The sequence below is a fragment of the Ptychodera flava genome, chromosome 19 (assembly GCF_041260155.1).
Source record: "Ptychodera flava strain L36383 chromosome 19, AS_Pfla_20210202, whole genome shotgun sequence".
In the NCBI taxonomy this organism is placed as follows: Eukaryota; Metazoa; Hemichordata; class Enteropneusta; family Ptychoderidae; genus Ptychodera; species Ptychodera flava.
This window is the reverse complement of record NC_091946.1, coordinates 31426326-31445753: the sequence shown is the minus strand read 5'-3', so window position 1 is coordinate 31445753 and position 19428 is coordinate 31426326. Positions and strand designations below refer to the sequence as shown.

The 19428-nt window shown below is 36.1% G+C and overlaps 1 protein-coding gene across 2 annotated transcripts in view; it reads left to right on the top strand.

Annotated features, from left to right (window-relative positions):
• The first annotated feature begins 2660 nt into the window (after positions 1 to 2660).
• Positions 2661 to 19428, top strand: part of LOC139119276 (uncharacterized) — a 37123-nt gene continuing 20355 nt past the window's right edge. The window contains exons 1-11 of one of the 2 annotated variants that reach the window (XM_070682983.1): positions 2661 to 2862; positions 10638 to 10807; positions 11989 to 12165; positions 12761 to 12899; positions 13591 to 13765; positions 14198 to 14300; positions 15396 to 15484; positions 16331 to 16430; positions 16814 to 16912; positions 17332 to 17435; positions 18304 to 18456. In XM_070682983.1, the coding sequence (XP_070539084.1) occupies positions 10652 to 10807; positions 11989 to 12165; positions 12761 to 12899; positions 13591 to 13765; positions 14198 to 14300; positions 15396 to 15484; positions 16331 to 16430; positions 16814 to 16912; positions 17332 to 17435; positions 18304 to 18456 (1295 nt within the window). In that variant the 5' untranslated portion in view covers positions 2661 to 2862; positions 10638 to 10651. Of the gene's footprint in view, positions 2863 to 10586; positions 10808 to 11988; positions 12166 to 12760; positions 12900 to 13590; positions 13766 to 14197; positions 14301 to 15395; positions 15485 to 16330; positions 16431 to 16813; positions 16913 to 17331; positions 17436 to 18303; positions 18457 to 19428 lie in introns of those variants that run through there. The other variant, XM_070682984.1, reaches the window with a different exon arrangement.

The window sequence follows — 19428 nt, the reverse complement described above, 5'->3', positions numbered from 1 at the left end:
TCAGTACAAAGTGTAATTGGATTTCATTGATTGTGTCATTTTGAATAATTTCAGAGACCACTGATACGGCTTGTAAAAAAAGGGCAATTCCCTGTGGAGAGTTCTGGCAGAATCACAAAAATTAAATATCCACAATATAGAGCGACGGATTATGGTACGCATTGTGGAATAATGGAACCAAAGGGAAATTGTCGCGTGTGATAAAACACACATACGATCTTATTGAAAGTAAGGTGTCTCTTGATGATATTGAAATAGATTATTTTGACCAAAATGAGGGTCTCAGGCAAGGATGTGTTTTAGGACCGATTTTATTTGCAGTGTACATCGATGAATTCAAAAAGCATGAAGTATATCAAGCTTGATTCAGAACTCATGAGTGGCCTGTTTTTTGCTGATGACGTAGTCCTTATGGCACCAAATGAGAAACAAATGAAGTGTATGTTATGCATTGCTAATAAGTATTGTAAACTATGGAAAATGTCAATTAATGAAGAGAAGTCTAATATTTTGATAGTAAATAAGAAAGTTGATAAATATAAAGAATGGACGATCGGTAACCTTAAGATTAAAGAATCATGATCTGAGTATAAGTATCTAGGCTACAGGATGTCAGTGTTGCCGCCAGGATGCGCCCTTGCGACAATGTCCCCAAAACGGAACCAGTTGTCCCGCAATCTTGCGTACTGCCGGTCACCTCGGGCGCACTAGTGAGTCGACTGTGATGGGTGTAGCTAAAAGTAATATCTGTTACTGAGGCTGATCTTTGTTTTGCATAATTATTGTGAGGCTTACACAACGTTCTTTCAGAGCTAGCTATATGATTGAAAGTAGTTAAAACGCTGCACTTGATATCATAGTTTGCTTGACTGTAGTCTGTCTGAGCTCTGGTTTGCGGCAGATATGGTATACTGCTTCAATTGCGTGAAATTCAAGCATAGTGATGCGGTCCCGGTATCTTGAATTTGTTCAATGAAACTAATGTGTTAGGAAATAATGCAAAATTTGATTGACAACTGCTTGTTGTCCCCAAAATGAACAAAATGTCCCCCAAAATAAATGGTATTGGGACACAGTGTCCCCTGATCTAAAATTCCTGGCTGCAACACTGGGATGTCACGTAATCTCTCTGACTATACCAATTTTAGGAAAATAACATCAACATTTGACAATGTTTCCTCTCATTAAAGCAATCCTTGACAATCATGCAAACATTAATAGAACTGATTATGGTTTGTCATTATGGAATCATATTGTACGTCCTGCATTAGAATATGCGGGAGAAATATTGATACTTAGCACAACTGACATAGAAAGTCTTGAAAGAATGCAAGGCTTAGTGGGTAAATTCATCCTAAAAGCATGCAGACATACAGCAAATGAAGCAATTCTTGGTGACCTTGGTTGGAATACTATGAGAAGTAGACTTGATATCATGCAACTTAAATATTTTAAAAGGCTCTGTGATGTGGATAATTCAAGGTGGACAGAACTTGTCTTTAATCACCTGAAGTTAATTAACAATGGAGCTGAACACAACCTAAAAAGTTGTGTTGGAACTGCACAAAATCTGCCAATGGCATAATGACAAATTTAAATGTAACGAACATTGATCAGCTCACTGATCAAAATATTAAACACATTGTTCTTGACTATGATGAAAATGAATGGAGAGAAAATATGACCAAAAAATCTACCCTAGCTCACTATCAAAGATTTAAAAACAAGCTTCAGTGTGAAGATTATCTAAAATCTATCAATGCTTTCAAGGGTGCTCCATTAAAGTTTAAAGCAAGATCATATACTCATGGTCTGAAATATGAAAAGAGAAGGGAAAACAATGAAGATGATTTGCACATGTCCTTGCTGAGGAAAAGAAGATGAGACATTGGAACGTTTTCTTTTCAAATGTGATCAGTTCACAACAGAAAGACAACAATTAATGACTGATACTGAAGAAATGCTGTTGAATAATAGCGAATTGAACTTACTCAAGGATTTCAGAGAAAGAAAGGAGCTGATATGCTTTTTCCTTTGTGATTCTACAAAGAATTACAAGAAAGATCTGTACAAAGAAATTGTCAACTTTTTCAGACGTTTCTTAACAGATATAGTAGATAGCAGGAAGAAATTTTTAATTTAACTAACATTTGCTTTTCAGCTTTAGTCTCTAACGATATGGTTTAGTTGATAATAATGGCTTGTTTTCTTTGGTTAGATTTTTTCAACTCCATGTAGTTCTTCTGTATCTTTTTGTTTGCATTTCCAGTGCCTCGTGTAATTTGCTGCTCCTGTTGTTTTCAGTGAGTCCCTGCTTTATAATAAAAGGGTTGCAACAAATAAATAAATAAATAAATAAATAAATGTAACAGGGGACATTCCATCTCAAAACAAAAAACTTTTACTGTTGTGCGACACTTGCAATGTTTTGCCACCAAGATGTTACTTTTTCATCTTTAAAATTTCTCTTTCAGCGTAAAATTCACATACAGAACTCTTCACAATCCCAGACTTCAAAACTCTCAACCTGTATCACTTACCAAATATCTCTGTCACATCGCAGTTGTGACCAAATCCGCCCACGCAGTTGTGACCCCGCCCACAGTATGACGTCATGCATGTTTTTTCATATATCAACATATGCAAATACTGAAATATTCAAAATGGCTGCCACCAGTGTCAGTGCTGTCGTGTCGGGGTTTTAAAATCCCGTCCAAAATTTGTTATGATCGACATGTAGGAACATCCAGGGACTTACAGTCGTCATAATAAGATTATGAATGAAGTATTGAATCATGATAAATGTAATATCGTTGGGAACTAGCTTCCCTTGAGTGAGGCCGTTCTGACAAAAGTGTTCAGGTGAGTTTGAAACTTGTGTCAGTTGTACAATGCGCGCAGGGCAGTGAAGTTGTTTACATCCGTATCCATGCGATCTATTGCACAGCGTACTCGGATTCGACCAAACTATCAATACAGAAATGCAACCGTTCATGCCTAACATGCATTTCACAACTTGTTTCTTTTGTCCAAATGTCGATTTTGATGGTGAATATGTCCGAGTCGCCGTGATTTGATTAGGAGCGACCTGATGACAAGACAGATCGATAAGTCAACCCGATTTAGCACAGGACGAAATCAATATCATATTGTTCCTGTTCGTACCTATTGATCATGAAACTTTCTTATCGATAGATTATTTTTACAACCTCATCAAGCATTTATAACCGTTTTGAATATATATAATCATGGTCCCTCCATCAAAAGGACCGTGATAAAATATACCCTGTCTTGATTAGGCCATGGAGTCTCTGCTACCTCCATGATTAGACGATCGTACAGTATACCTGCACACAGCAAGAGTGTAGAGTGCAGTGCAGGCTACACTTTGTTCATACGACAAGGTAGCTGCAGTACAGGAGCTCAAGGTTTTGCCTGGGTATTTGGGTCGGACGGCAAAACCAGTCTGGTATTGCCATCCGACCCAAATACCCAGGCAAAACCTCGAGCTACTGTGTTGCTGTCCCACCCAAAAACCTCGAGCCACTGTACTGCAGCTAACGACAAGGGGTTCCCAGACACTTCGCACCAAAACCACTTCGCACCATACCATCTCGTCCCATACCATTTCGCACCAAAACCACTTCGCACCAAAACAACCTCGTACCAAAACCTCTTCGCCCCAAAATCACGTCGCCCAAAACCATTGCGCCCCAAAAACATTGCCACTTCACTCCTCAATTTATCGCTAACCGTTAAAAGCTGAAATAACCAACCACTACCTGTGAAGTTTCAATCACCTTTCTATCATCCTAGGACTGAAATCTTGAAATTGTACACATTTCGAGAAAATGACATCGCATCGTGCAATACCACGCACGGCACCTGAAATGTACCATTTAGTAGTTTGCGTGTTTCTTTTTTCTAATATACCGTATGGTTTCATGGAAGAATAAATGGTTCGTGGTAGCCAAGTTGCAGGTAAAAACAACGTTATGATACATCGTGGCATCGATGTTTTAGGACGAGTTGACGGAACTATACTTTAGTGAAGTGGTTTTAGTACGAGGTGGTACTTGGGGCGAAGTGGCGTTGGACGAGGTAGTACTTGGGACGAGGTGGTTTTGGTGCGAAATGGTTTTGGGACGAAGTTGTGTGGGGCAAAGTGGTTTTGGTGCGAAGTGTCTGGGCTAACGACAAGGTAGTGTGTTGCTGTGGATCCGTAGCCCTACCACTCCCTTTGCTGGTTATGTTGGGGGAGTCCCCCAACATAATCAGCAAAGGGAGTGGTAGGTATCCGCAGCAAGGTAGTGTGATGCTCTTGTTATATTCTAGCAAATTGGTTTCAAATATCCATGCATCAACGGTGATAGAGGGACCGTGATGCATCATTTGAAAATCCATCAGAAGATGTACTGCCTCATACAACATTGACTGATGTATGTTCTGAACATTAGTTAATTTAAATGTACTACTTTGTATTACTGCATTCAGCAAAAGCATTGTAAAAACAAGCGTAACACATCCCAACTACAAACAAGTAAATATGCTTTTGCCAGCTACAAATCCGCGTTCTGATCATATTACACCATTTCTGCAGGAACTTCATTGGCTACCTGTACACCAGCGTATCATTTACAAGATTTAATTATTACTTTTAAATGTTTATATGGTGCTGGTCCACAATATCTGAGAGATTTAATAAGTTTTTATGTACCTAGGCGCAAACTTCGTTCTGCGAACGATTTTAAAACTCAATACATTCATGACGAAGACAAAAAGGTATGGTGATAGGGCGTTCTGTTCTGCAGCCCCATTTTTATGGAACGAGCTTCCAGTGAATATTCGTTCTTGTAATAATTTTTAGCTCCCATTTGCCATACATATATGGCAATTGGGAGGTTATATGGTTGAAAAAAGTCTGTATGTGAGATGTCTGTCTGTATGTATGTATGTATGTATGTATGTATGGATGTCTGTCCGTCCAACGCAAAAACTCACGAACCGCTGCACGTATTAAGCTGATTTTTGATGTAGTGATGCCATATATGGTGTAGATGTGCCGTTGTTAAAATGAACTTTGTAGTCTCATAGATATGCAAATGAGGTAGAAAAAACAGCGAAAATGGTCAAAAATCAATAACTCAGGAACTACTCATCTGATCATTGTCATATTTGGGTTTCAGGTACCTTAGGCCCAACTCATTTAAACATATAGATTTGATGTCAATATTTGAAGCTTTCTATTTTTAATGATTTTTTTCTTTCTTTTTTTGCCATTTTAGTTAAAAATCTTTTTCTCTTAAACAAATGGTCAGATCGCTTTAAAATTTGGCGTGCAGGTGCCTTGTGAAACTCAAAATAGAATTCATCAAAATTGTGGCAAAATTTGCATATTTGTATTTTTGGGCAATTTTTGCCATTTTTGGTTAAAAAATATTCTTTGAAACTGGTATGCCATTACTTTCTAATTGGGTGTGCAGGTTCCTAGGAGTGACCTGAAGATGACTCTGTGAACTCAAGCTGAAGTTTGCAAATTTTGTGGTACTTTTTGTCATGCTTTCAAATTTGGTACATAGGTGAAATGTAGTAGATCATTCATTCAAAGTCAAGTACTGCCTGTGTGAATGAGCAGATTATGATTGTACTGTTGCAGGCTGAGGTGCTATTTATAGGAATGATGCAATGTTAGACGGTAATTGATGTTTTAACTGAATTTGACTGACATTGTATGTAACTCTTGTACTGTATAAACCCTATCAATTCACCCCCCCCCAAAAAAATAATAAATATGATTTTAATAAATCAATTAATTAGGAAATCAACAAGCCAAAATAATTTTAGTGTAGAATTATTACAAGTTCAACTTTTTTGACAGTTCATAGTGAAATGCTTACCATCTTGGAGGATTAAAACATGTAAAGGCAACTTTCCTGAATCCCATCTTTGACATATTCTGAACCAACATTTATTGTGCCCTGTATGTTATCTAAAAGAAATTGCTCATAATAGTTTGTCATGATAGGTTGGTCAAATAAATAGAGATAGAGAAAGTTCTAATTTCCATTTATGGTTGACTTGGTAAGGATAAAATTACTTTTTGAGGAAAAAAATAGAGTGGTCGATTAAAAGAGTGGTCAAAGTGATAGAGTTTTTATGGTAAAGCTTGGCTATAAGATTCCTCATGTTCTATTTTTAGCAATTATGCAATCTGTGTAAACAGTGCAATGAAAGTGTTACATGATTCCTTATAATGCTTTTGATGACCTGAACTTCTTAAGTTGCAAACATTTGTCTCTTCTGTGTGCTTTCTCTGAGTACCTAGAGGCTCAACTTATTGAACAGAACTTACTTGCAATGTTAATTTGAAAGTTAAAATGTGCCTCGTTAATAGGATGAAAATACTGATAAAGATAGCCAGCTGAAGATTCTTTATAACCTGACAGATATGCTGTTTTTAGTCCCCACGGACACCGTCCGGGGGGACTTATAGGTTTGGTCATGTCCGTGCGTGCGTCCGTGCGTGCGTGCGTCTGTGCGTCCGTCCGTTCACGCAGATATCTCAGAGATGCAAGGAGCGATTTCATTCAAACTTGGTACAAGGATTACTTCATATGTCATACAGATGCACGTCGATTTGTTTTGTGATACGATCCAATATGGCCGCCAGGCGGCCATTTTATTACGATTTTTTCATGTACAGAGCCATAACTCAGGCATATCTCAACCGATTTTATTCAAAGTTGGTACAAGGACATTGACTAATGCCATAGATATGCACGTCAATTTGTTTTGTGATACAATGCAATATGGCTGCCAGGCGGCCATTTTATTACGATTTTTTCATGTACAGAGCCATAACTCAGGCATATCTCAACCGATTTTATTCAAAGTTGGTACAAGGACATTGACCAATGTCATAGATATGCACGTCAATTTGTTTTGTGATACGATCCAATATGGCCGCCAGGCAGCCATTTTGCTACGATTTTTTCATGTACAGAGCCATAACTCAGACATATCTCAACCGATTTTATTCAAAGTTGGTACAAGGACATTAACCCATGTCATACATGTGTACGTCAATTTGTTTCATGATATGGTCCAATATGGCTGCATGGCAGCCATTTTGTTACAATTTTTTCACGTCCTTAGCCAAAACTTGGGCACGTCTCAACTGATTTTATTCAAACTTGGTACAAGGACATTGACCTGTGTCATACATATGCACATTGATTTGTTTTGTGATACAATCCAATATGGCCGCCTTGTGGCCATTTTTTTCCCGATTTTTTCATGTCCGGAACCATAACTCAGACATGTATCAAGCGAATTCATTCAAAGTTGGTACAAGGACATTTACTTATTTATACATATGTATGTCGATTGGTTTCACGAGATGGTCCAATATGGCCACATGGTGGCAATTTTGTTATGGTTGTTTCATGTCAAGAGCCACAACTCTGGCAAGTCTCAACTGATCTTATTCAAAGTTGGTACATGGACATTGACTTATGTCATACATATACGTGTTGATTTTTTAAACAGTAAGATCAAATATCGCTGCATGGCTGTGATTTTGTTACAATTTTCTAATTTACAGAGCCATAACTCAGACATATTTCCACCAGTATCATTCAAAGTTGGTACAAGGACATTGACCTATTTCATACATATGCTCGTCAATTTGTTTCACGTCATGTAGCAGTAACATGTCAATTATTGAAGTTTCGTAAGTAGGCTGATATGTCAAGAAATACTGCATCAAATTTCATGAAACTTTGTACAGATGTTAAGCTCACATTGCTTTAACATTGAAAAAGACATTTATTAGTGTCATTTTAATTAATTTGTAATTGCATATGTAATGAACTTTCCTAATTAGAGTGATATAGCCACAAATTAATACAATGTCAAATTTGATGAAACTTTATACAGATGTTGATCTCATAGTGTTGTAAATACTGCATCAAACTTTATGAAATATGGTACCAGTGATAATCTGTTAAGTGTTAGGATTGTATGCAAAAATGTTTTGCAACATCCTCTTCAATTATTCCTAGTTGACTCATTTTATGAACTTTAGGATGGTGGCCTACATTGGTTTTTTGTTTTCATCACCATGGAACTCATCCTTGGCCATTGAGCGCCATCTGTATCAAAGTATTTTTATCACAGACCTAATTAATGAAGAGGACTCTATCCTCTCTGAGGACATGTAATCAAAGTACCCATTAATTAACAAGTGGGGACTGTGTCATCAACGATGACTTGTTTATGATGTAAATCTTGATAAGCAAGTCTTGTTTACTTTAATTAGAATGTAATTAACTCTCGTTTATATTATTACAAGCAGTAGTATTAAGTTGAACAAGCTAATATTGACAAGTTGGTCGGCTGTAAAAATAAATGTATGCATGTATGCATGTCTATCTGTCTGTCTGTATGTATGTATGTTAGTTAGTATGTGCGGATGTATGTCCGTCCACATTAAAAACTCCTAAATCGCAGCACCTACCATCTTAGTATTTGGTGGACAGATGCACCCAGGGGTGGAGATGTGAATTTGTTGAAATAAACATGTCAAAGTCAAAAATATGCAAATGAAGGGGAAAAAGGAAAAATCCTGCAAATTGCTAAAACTCTGTAACCACTGGCCAGATTGGTTGAAACTTGGTATGTAGGCTCTTTATAGTGACTTTAGTTGCATTTTTTCAAATTGTGATGAAATTTTGAAAGTTGTATTTTTTGGGCGATTTTCCTGTTTTTTGTCAAAAAATCTTATTTTCTGAAAGTGCTCATCCCATTGCCTTGAAATTTTGTATGTATGATCCTAGGGTTGGCCTTTGTCAGATTTGTTCAAATTGTGGTGAAATTTTCATATTTGTATTTTTTGGGCAATTTTCCCCATTTTTTGTCAAAAAATCATTTTCTCCCAAAGTATTTGTTGGATTGCTTTAAAACATGATAGTCTTGATCCTAGGGTTGTTTTCTGTCTGATGTGTAAAAGTCAATATGAGATGGAGCATTTCATATTGCTGGGGTATAAGATTAATTTGGACTTGCAATGGAATTTTCTTAGTCAACCTGTAAGAATGCAATGTCATGTGTGTACTAGTACTTAGTATCTCTGTAAAATGGGAGGACAGTGTCATTGACACTATTTTAATACTTTTAAACGTATGCTTAAGACACACCTTTTTAATTGGCTTTCTCTATTGATTAGACTTTTTTATGTTTTTGCTTGTTTTTAACTTTCTCGATCAATTATATTTTTATTAGTTATCCATTTTCTTATTTGTAATGTTCTTTAGCGGCTGTGATCACTTTTTCTGTGGAGTTTGTCGCTTTACAAATAAATTATTATTATTATTTATTATTATTATTTTCCAAAGTTCAACCAGTAACAATAACTTTTTTCAACAACGAACTAGTAACTTTTTTCCAACTACAAACTAGTAACATTTCCCAACTACAAATTAGAGCAGTGAGGTTTGTAGAAATTTATTGATAATATTTGACACTTTAGTCAGTATTGTTTCCTATGCTTGTTCAGATGTTTTGTTAGTTTTTTAAATTGACATTGCCTGAAACACAGTCCCTGTGCCTGGAAGGATGATTGATTTTGGGTTGTTTTTCACCAAGTGAGATGCTGCGTCATGACTGTTGCAAGAATACTTCCATTTGATTGGTTACTTTCCGGGTCCCAACCCATGTCCCAGCTGTTCAAATTATACTACTGTTTTTTATTTAACAAAGGCATCCGGTAACCCAAAAAATTGAAACAGTCCGGAAGCATATAAAATAGGCTCTGAAGTCAAGTTACTGTAAAACAATTTGAATTAGCTGCATTTTTTAGCATTTTTCCAATTTTCATTTCAATAAGTACCTTTTCAATTTAGCGAAAAAGAAATCCTAACCATAGTGAATGTAGGGACAAGCTTGAATTAGCGACATCTTCAATTAGCAAATTGACAGACTTATCTAAATGAGCAAAAAAAGATGCTAGCTAAAAAGATGTGCTTTTATGCAGTAACTTAAGTAGTTTATTGTTTTTATTGACACTTATTATCTGCTAGGTCTGTCCACAGGGGCTCACAAGTGGCTATATAAGTCAATATTACAGCGGTTTTCTTTCTTTTTCAATGTTACAAATAAACTAGCTGAGCCTGAAGAGCACAACACTTGTGTAGCTGTCTTTTGTGTAGCTTGTATTGGCATGTATAGTGCGCCCTCAATAGGAGTGTGATCATATGTAAATGCGACCTTTGGTTCCGTGACCTCTAGCCATGCCTACTTCCCTCTCCATATGGCCGGCCATGCGTACAGACGTCGCTGTGTTTACTGACGTCGCTGTGTTTACTGTACTAATAAATTAGTACAGTAAGCATAGCGAGGACAGGAAGTAGGAATGGCTAGAGGTCACGGAACTAAAGGTCGCATTTACATATGATCACACTCCCTATTGAGGGCGCACTATACATGCCAATACAAGCTACACAAAAGACAGCTACACAAGTGTTGTGCTCTTCAGGCTCAGCTAGTTTATTTGTAACATTGAAAAAGAAGAAAACGCTGTAATATTGACTTATATAGCCATTTGTGAGCCCCTGTGGTCTGTCTGTGGTTTTATCTAGACAAGATAAAAAACATGAATTTGTCCAGTGAAGCTAGAGAGAAAGCTCTCCTTGAACTTGAGAAGAAGAAATTGGAATCTTTAAGAAGACAGGCACAAGCTTTGAAGGCTCTCAGGGACCGTACTCAAGAAGTCGAAGAACAGAGGAAAAAACGGGAAGACAGTATCATGGTAACTGTCAATATATTTCTTTCTGTTCCAAAGCATGATCTTTTTTAATCTTCTGCTCACATATGCCACATATGTTAAACACTGAAACCTATAGTATCAGACACCATCCTGATCAGAATCTCAATTGAGGACAGTTCTTTTATGTGGAAAGTTGTATGTGCTATGGAATTGTACTTTTGCAGGAACTTCCATTAAGTTCTTTCTTGCTTTTGCAAGGGAATTCCTTAAAAGATAGGTTTCACTGTAACAGTGTAATACATGTATATTTTGGATTGGTGTCTGTCTGTTTTACAGTGTTTAGGTATTAATGTGTATGTTTGCAAAATTTTCTATGTACTCGTCCATCTCTAACAAATGCTATGTATATAATCTTCATGTCCCATAGAAGAGCTAAGTGGTTTTTAGATGTGTCTTTGTTCAAACACGTCAGATTCAAAAATAATTCAAATTTGGTAAAACTGAGAGCATCTCCTAAAAAGAAAGAAACCATACTTACATATTTATCTGACAGCTTTGATATTTGGTTTCACGGTACCAGTAACGTAAAAAGGATCTGTCTTTCTCAAACTATTTCATCAATATTTATTGCTCTGTCAATACTATTGAAAATTGTGTTCAGCTTAATCTCTACAATTGGCAAACATACTATTTATATAATTGCCTTGCTTTTGCAGAGAAGGCTTTATTTTGTCAAACAGGTATTTATTCCTTTCCAATGTCAGCAGGAATGTTTTACCTGACTCAATCATTCATCATGTTCATATACTTTATTTCCAAATGTATTGAAGTTTCTTCAAGTATTGACAATTATTAAGATTTCCTAATAGATAAAACTACTGAATTATGAGTCAAAATATCTTTAATCTGAAGGACTACTTATACAAAAAAGACAAATGAGCAAGTTTTATTTGCTATTGTTACAATATATTTCAAACATTATTTGATCTAGTTTAACATTTTATCTAGCTGTCTCTCTATTGCATCTTTCCATGCCATTAGATAAATTATTGAATTGTCCCTCCAGAGGGAATTAATATGCTTTAACCCTTATACCACCATGGTTTGGCCCAAAGCCGTCGCTATCAATTGTGAGTATGGACCACTTTACAGGGAACTGGGGTGAACAGGTTAATACATGTAATGAATATTCTCTACATTTCTTGCAATTTCGTTTCTCTCAGGGGAGGCTTAATGGATCAATATTGAACAGAGAAATCAAAGATTGGTATGGACCAGAAGCCAAGAATACTGCTGTCGGTAACTACACCCTCCCAAAGGCCATGCCGTCACCAGCCAGCTACATTAGACCACAGATTAAACCAAGGCTATTGGATGACATCATTGCCAGAAGGCGTCAGGTGTGTCCATTGATGTCCCATTCTATCTGTTCATCATTATGTTTTACATGTATTTAGGTCATTTCCAATTTTCTTTCCGTTTTAGGTAGATCTCTATAGTAAAATATTCTAAATCTGGTGATGTCACAAGGCGACATTCCATAAAGCCAAGAACGAATATTGGTGTTCATCAGATTTTCAAGGAAGTGGCATGTGATACTGCTTTTAGGGACCAGGGAATAACCAAACTAATCATGAAAGAGACAAAAAAGTTAGCCACTTTACAGGTACTCGTCACCGCTGTTGTATCAGTGCACACTCACAGTAACAAAAAATAAGGTCCCCATAGAGTGAATCTTTTGAATTTCTCATTGTATGTGATTCTGATAACATTTTATTGATGTTGTTACTATGATTGATGATGGTCATGTACAAAGACTTTGTCAATGTAATCATACAGATATGCAGCAGATGTTGAGAACTTATGTAGTTTTGTAATCAGTATCTTTCTTTTCTATTTATTTATTTATTTTGGGTTTTGTTTGCTTGTTTGACTGTTTGTGTATTTGGTAATGTATTTGTATGTATACGTATGTTTCATGTCTGCTTGTTCCAGGAACATGAAAGCAAGCAAGCAGATATACACGGCAACTTGAAAATGTTGAACATCGAAAAGCAGAAAATACTAATTGAACGAGAAAAACTGCTGGACAGAAAACGAAACCTGATGAACCCAACTCCATATTCAGTATTAGGTAAATCTGAAAAAACTCATTCTAAGTCTGTAGTGTACAGTTGGAATCTATTAAAGTTGTCAAAAATGCTTTCAGATATTGAATTTTGATGCATGATACTCAAAATCAATACAGATTTAACATTTCAAATATTTGAAAAATTTAAAATGTTTGAAAATATATTCTCTACAACTCAAAGTATCTTATATTTTGTAGAAGTTCAATGATAAAAACAAGAATATGTATAGTTTTGAATTGATTGTGTAAATCTTGTGACCACCTCTCCAAAACCTAGTGGTCAATTTTGACTCTGACTCTGCTTGTAAACGTATTTGTGAATCATTTGTTACCACACCACCTACAAAGTACTTCACATTTACACATCCCCCTGTGTGAATGCCTGACAATACAAGAAGAAAGGATAAACACAGAATTGCCCTTTAAACATGCAATTATGTTGGTCCAGGGACAATGAACTCACAGGTTCAGGTTCCCTACAGAGAGATGATAGTTTCTAAAGCTTCTGAATTTCCAAAGTTTTTTCCAAATATTTTGCCTCCTAAAATTCTGATATGCTTTTATTGATCACATTGTTTCAAAGACAGAAAAAAGCAGTAACACATATCCATATTGTATAGAAATAATGCAAAGCATGGAAAATCAGTGAACACGTAGCGATAACTGTAACTTTCTTCCATTCCGTCCACACCAGATACTTTCCACTTTCCGTCCCGCCAGCCATCACAGAGATCCAATTCCGTCATTTCCGAGAAGAGTCTTTGGCTTCCATCGGATCGACACCTGGAAAGTGTACACAGTGACAGGTCTATCATACGGAGAGCAAGACAGGATCTGCCGCCCATGCAATCACAACTCAGAAAACTCAGGTAGACTTCAAATTCTGTGCAAAATTTCCAGGGCTCAGAAACAGGGAAATATTACTCAGAACAAAACTAAATGTACACCGTAAATAAATTGACAAAAAATTACTTGTCAAAATGAAAGCCATATTTTCAATTAGAAAATGTTATAAGAAATCAATAAAATTGCTAAGGCTTACTGATGATACAAGTTACGTAAAGCTCCTTTAACTGTATCTTTTCACATTTATTTCCACTTATATAAAAACACATACTGACGTGTGACCACGGAACATTATTCAAACATTGGCGATAAATGTACAACTCAATTTCTGACAACTGAACTGAGAATTTTTCACTTGCAAGTCATATATGGCTGCTCTGAGCTAGTACGCAAAACTGTGAACAGTTGCCCGAATAAAATTGAATATTCATCATTATTATTTTATCACTTTGCAGAGAATCATATGATAGAGAAAGAAACAAAATCAACAATACTCCATACATGGGTGAACGTGGTATCAACTCTTATGAACCATGGCAGTATGAAGACTATTATCTTGTGAGTTAAACTTTCATTGAGAAAGAAAATGCACTCAAATCACTTTTTGCTGCTGTTTGTAAGAAATGCCTAGAACTTGTTTTCAAACTGCTGGAAGTGCTTTCAAACTGGTTTTTTGCCAAACAGAAGTTAAATACTGTGTGTGTATCATTTCTCTCTGACCAAAGATTGTACTTACTGTAGACAATACTTCCAGAATTATGCTGCTAGGCATGTATGACTCTATAAAACTTCCAATGAACTGTTGTTGTTTATGTTTGTTTGTTTCTATGAAGCTTTCATTGTGTAAATTTTTCAGCGTGAAAATCTACAGAATGGGTTTGCTGCTCTTTATAGATCTGCAGCAAATATCTTTGTCACAGATTTGTTGCCATGACATCTTGTAATACAGTCCCCTTGCCCTAAGCATTAGATGACTAACCACAATGGACTAACAGTGCAATGTTGTGCAAATTACTGCAGCACAGTTATTCATTTTGTGATAATCCTGTCCTGTACTGTGAAACATCATTATGAACTCAGGTATTGTGTGGTACAGTAGTTGCACCCTAACATTAACCCTTTGAGTGCCACTGTCAATTTTTTGTCACCCTCATAAAATTTAACCCAGACAATTTTTTTCCGATCCAGACAAATTTTCCCCCTGCATTTTCTCCAAATATTTATCAAAAACTGTAGTCAATGGAAAGTGATATCTATTTGGTCCAAAATTATCAAAAATTATGGAAAAATTCACAAAAAATGTGTCAAATGTTGCACTAAATTTTTAATAGGAAAAATACAGCACTCAAAGGGTTAAGTGTTATCAAAAACAAGGTTTCACTGTATATGTACCTCTTGACCATTTCACCGCTATGGTTTGGCCCAAACCTATTGTTATTAATGGTTAGCGTAGACCTGTTTACAGAGAATTGGGGGTGAACAGGTTAGAAAAGAAGTGTTACGTGGAAACTAGAGTCTGATTGATTTAAAACACACATTCAAATGTATCTAAACAATCATGTGAAAAATAAGGAGGTTAAGCTGCGTCAGCTTATGTAGGATGTGAGGTAGAGAGAATTCTTTATATTGTGTATTTTCTCTGTGTTTTCACAGATACGAGAGCTTGTCTTGGAATTGGTTGATAAAGTTCTTGATGACTATCACAGGAAAGCTTATCCAGCTGCAGATTACGGAATAGCTGAGTATCCTTTGCAAAGTGTGGCCAGAGTAAATCCAGGATTTGAAATCATTGTGCGACATGTTTGTTTGATTCCAGGGAATGTTAGAAACTGTTGATAATTAAAGCATGTGCCAATGAAATTCATTATGTTTGACCTTGAAACCTTTTCCCTTAATGCAGGTTTTGAAGTGCGATAATCCAACAGTGAAATTATAATTTGAACTGACCTCAAACACCATAAATTGCTGAAATAGGCTGTTGGAAATTTAAACTGCACGTAGGTTTCTGAATGACAACATTTCAAAATAATCAGCATGATGTACAAGCTTTCAGTGGTGTAACCATGGCATATAGTTAGACATGCAAATTTGCACACTATAATCAAACACAAATAAACCTTCTGCCCTATTAACGCAATTTAATAGTTTCATTTGTCATGCTCTTTATTTGATTACCCATGCCCCCCTCCCCAATAATTAGGGTCTTTTTCAAAATGTCAATATGATATTTTCAGGAGATCACATTCCACAATAGGAGATCACATTCCACAATTTTTATTGCAATCTGTAGTGAATGAATTTGCAATTTTACAAACATCAAATGTGCAAACCGTAGAAAATAATCTATGTTTCTATCCTGGTAGTTTTAAAATGGTGACGTTAATGATTATTGCATTTGAAACTCTGCTTTTGAGCAATGTATGATTGTTTGACCCAGTCTGAAATTATGCTTAACTTTTTCAAGTTAACTGAATAAATCAGCATTTTACCAGATGTGGATGTCCTTCCTGACAGTATGCAGCATGATATTTCACAATCAATAGTAATCTATAATTATAGAAAATTTCCCTTGACATCAACAACTTCAGACAACTTGCTGCAGAAGAGGAAAGCCGTGCTGAATTGTTCAAGAAATTCCACGGCAGTGACAAAGCAATACAGCTCATTACAGAGGAACTTCTACTTTCAGTGAGTCTGATAAAGAATTAATGCAAAACATTTTTTTTTTATCATTATCTTTTTCGTTATGATTATGGTTCACATAATGTTAGTGTAAGGACCAAAATTTGTAATTACCATGATGTAAGTCAAGAAGTTTTCATTGTGTCCATTAGAGCTTTTCCTGGAAGACTCTAATTACACATTAGCAAAATACAAGATATTGATTGATCTTAAACAAGCGTTGTATACGAGCAGTATTTTTCAGATATGCCACAATATGTGTAAGGTCCACTACATCAGGAATAATTTCAGAGATTATTGAAAGTTGTTTTCTGAATAAATATCTGCACACATGGTTGTTTAAAAGCAATTTTGGTGTTGCCATACGAAATGTGTATCTTTCTGTTCAGATGACAAGACAGATGACGAGGGATATAGTATTAGAATATGAAACACTGCAGCGTATGGCCAAGAAGATGGCGTATCATTTGACAATGAACACAGCAGAGGTGAGAAAGAATTACTCTGTCAATTTGAAACAATCCTTTGATTGGCAATGTGCTTGAGCCTCAGGAGGTACCTAGATTATATCTGATTGGTAAATTATTATTATTTACAGCAACTTAAGGAGCCTGAAACTAAGGCTTAAAATGTTACATTTCAACACCCAACAGCGTCACATGACTATTGTTGGCATTTATACCAGTGGTCAAGTTGTTTTTTTCTGTCAGTGTTGATTATTGAAAACTTGAGGTTTAAAAAAAAGAGAAATCCAGCCATGAACAAGGGCGCCCTCTTGTGGCCAAGTAATAACTGCAAACCTGAGCACTCAAATGTCAACGGATCAATCAGTGTAAAGTCAACATAACACATCAAATATCAAAACAGAGTAAAAAGGAGTAAATGTGGAACTTGTTTTCTCTTGCAGCATATTGCTACAAACGACCCGAAGGGTAGAACTGAAGATGACCCTGCCTACAACATGATTACAAAAACCCACCTTGCCAATGTGAAAGACAGAGAAAAGAAAAGGTATAGACAGATCACATATGTACATCAAATTGCACAGCCATATTGTAATTTTGTAGTCTGGCTTTGACACATTCCTCTCTACCATCATTTATGTATACAGCCGTACTACTGAGAATACAGGAGTAAAGCAAATCTCCTGGCCAATTAGCTTACTATTGACATATACATGCCTCTTTATTGTTCACAGGCATAACCATACCATTAACAATAAATAACATGAATGAATGAAACCCTCCTGGTGAAAAAGCTAATTTAAAGTGCTGTACAGCTATTGCACTATCTTTGACAGAAACACAATATCGTAGTACCTGAAATTTTCTGTAGTGCCCATCTGTTCAGTTTTTTAACAACCATATGTTCTTGTATTCCAGAGAGCGTTTTGAAAAGCCCAATATACCAGTTGCTTAAAGGTCAATGTCAAGCAGGGGATTAATTCAAAAGACAATTTTGTCCTTTGAATTACATTTTCATTTGAAAACAAATGACCCCAAGACAAACAAAATCCTTTTACAATTTGAACAAACATGATCCTGGGGATTGAAACATTGGCCTTTAAGTAAAGATTGAGGACCAAAATGATGTGTCAACAAACATAACACATGATGTCAGTATCTGTGAAACTGTCTTGAGCAATTTATCATTCACAAACAATCACCAATGGACTAAATACACTTTTGATAACAGCAACCGTACAACAAGTGTACTTCATGTTTTACAACTTTCACGAAAAAAAATACTATGAGTGTGACTTACCATTGAAGACTGCAATTTCTCAGTGGTTTAATGACTTCAAACTGCACACTTGCAACTGTTACTGCTGTCATAGTTTCATCGTTAAATTCATAAAGTCAATGTTTTTGTTTCTCAGGAAAGACACCTGGTTGCACACGCAGCCAGTACGGACATTGGCTCCAAGACCAGTACAAGCACCACAACCACCAATCCAACAGCAGCAACCAAAACAACAACCTAAACAACAGCCACAGCCTACCCCTCAGCAACCACCTCCACCACCCCCAGAGTAAGTAGTATCTCCCTGGTAGTATATAGTGTCAGAGCTTGAAGGGGTACAGTTCATTATCTGGAAAGGGGTTCCAGGTATTTTTGTGATTAAGTTTGCATATACTACATACCGTACATATTTGCATGCTTTGTCAGACAAAAAAATAGCCTGTACTTTACACACTTTTAAAGCTAAATTACTTATCTGGAATAATGAAAGTATTGTTCTAACATAATCAAAAAAGTCTTTTTATATAACTTATAATTAGTATTCACAAAAACTTTCGATGTAGGAAAATGACTGTTTTACTCGAGACGTTTGTAAATACATAGATTACCTGTTTTCAAGTATATATAGACAACGGTTTGCTTCACATGATACAGAAGTCTAAAATTTTAAAGACTTACAGGGAAACAGTTGTTGGAACGTGCAAGTTTCTTGTCTGCTTACAGTCTATTTCGTGCACGCTATCTAGATACACCTCATCATCTTAGCTGCAACATTTAAATTATATGATGTAGATTAAGACAGACATGTTTTAACTTTCATCAATCACCACAGGGAAAGACACTTATTTTTTTATCCACTTGCCCTTCGGGCAAGTGGGGGGGTTCGGTTCACTTGCCCGAATTGGAAAACCACTTGCCCAGTATAATTTACGTGTTTGAAAAAAGCTAAAACATTGGTTTTTCATTTCACACACTTTGTTTTGAAAATTATCATGTTATCATGAGAAAATGTCAGACATTCTCATAGGGTTCTCCTCACACTTCTAAGAGTGCTGGATGGCTCATTTATATTAAATCAATTATCAAAGCCCCCACTAGCAGTATCATATAGCATTGTTTATGTGAGTTTACTTCTGAACTAAAACAAGATTTTGGCAATGTGCTCTTTGAGGGGTTGGAATACAAGTATTGTTAACTGCCCAGTGAGACTGCATGTGCAATTTGAACAAGAAAAATAATGTGTGCCCAAATGTAAAATGGC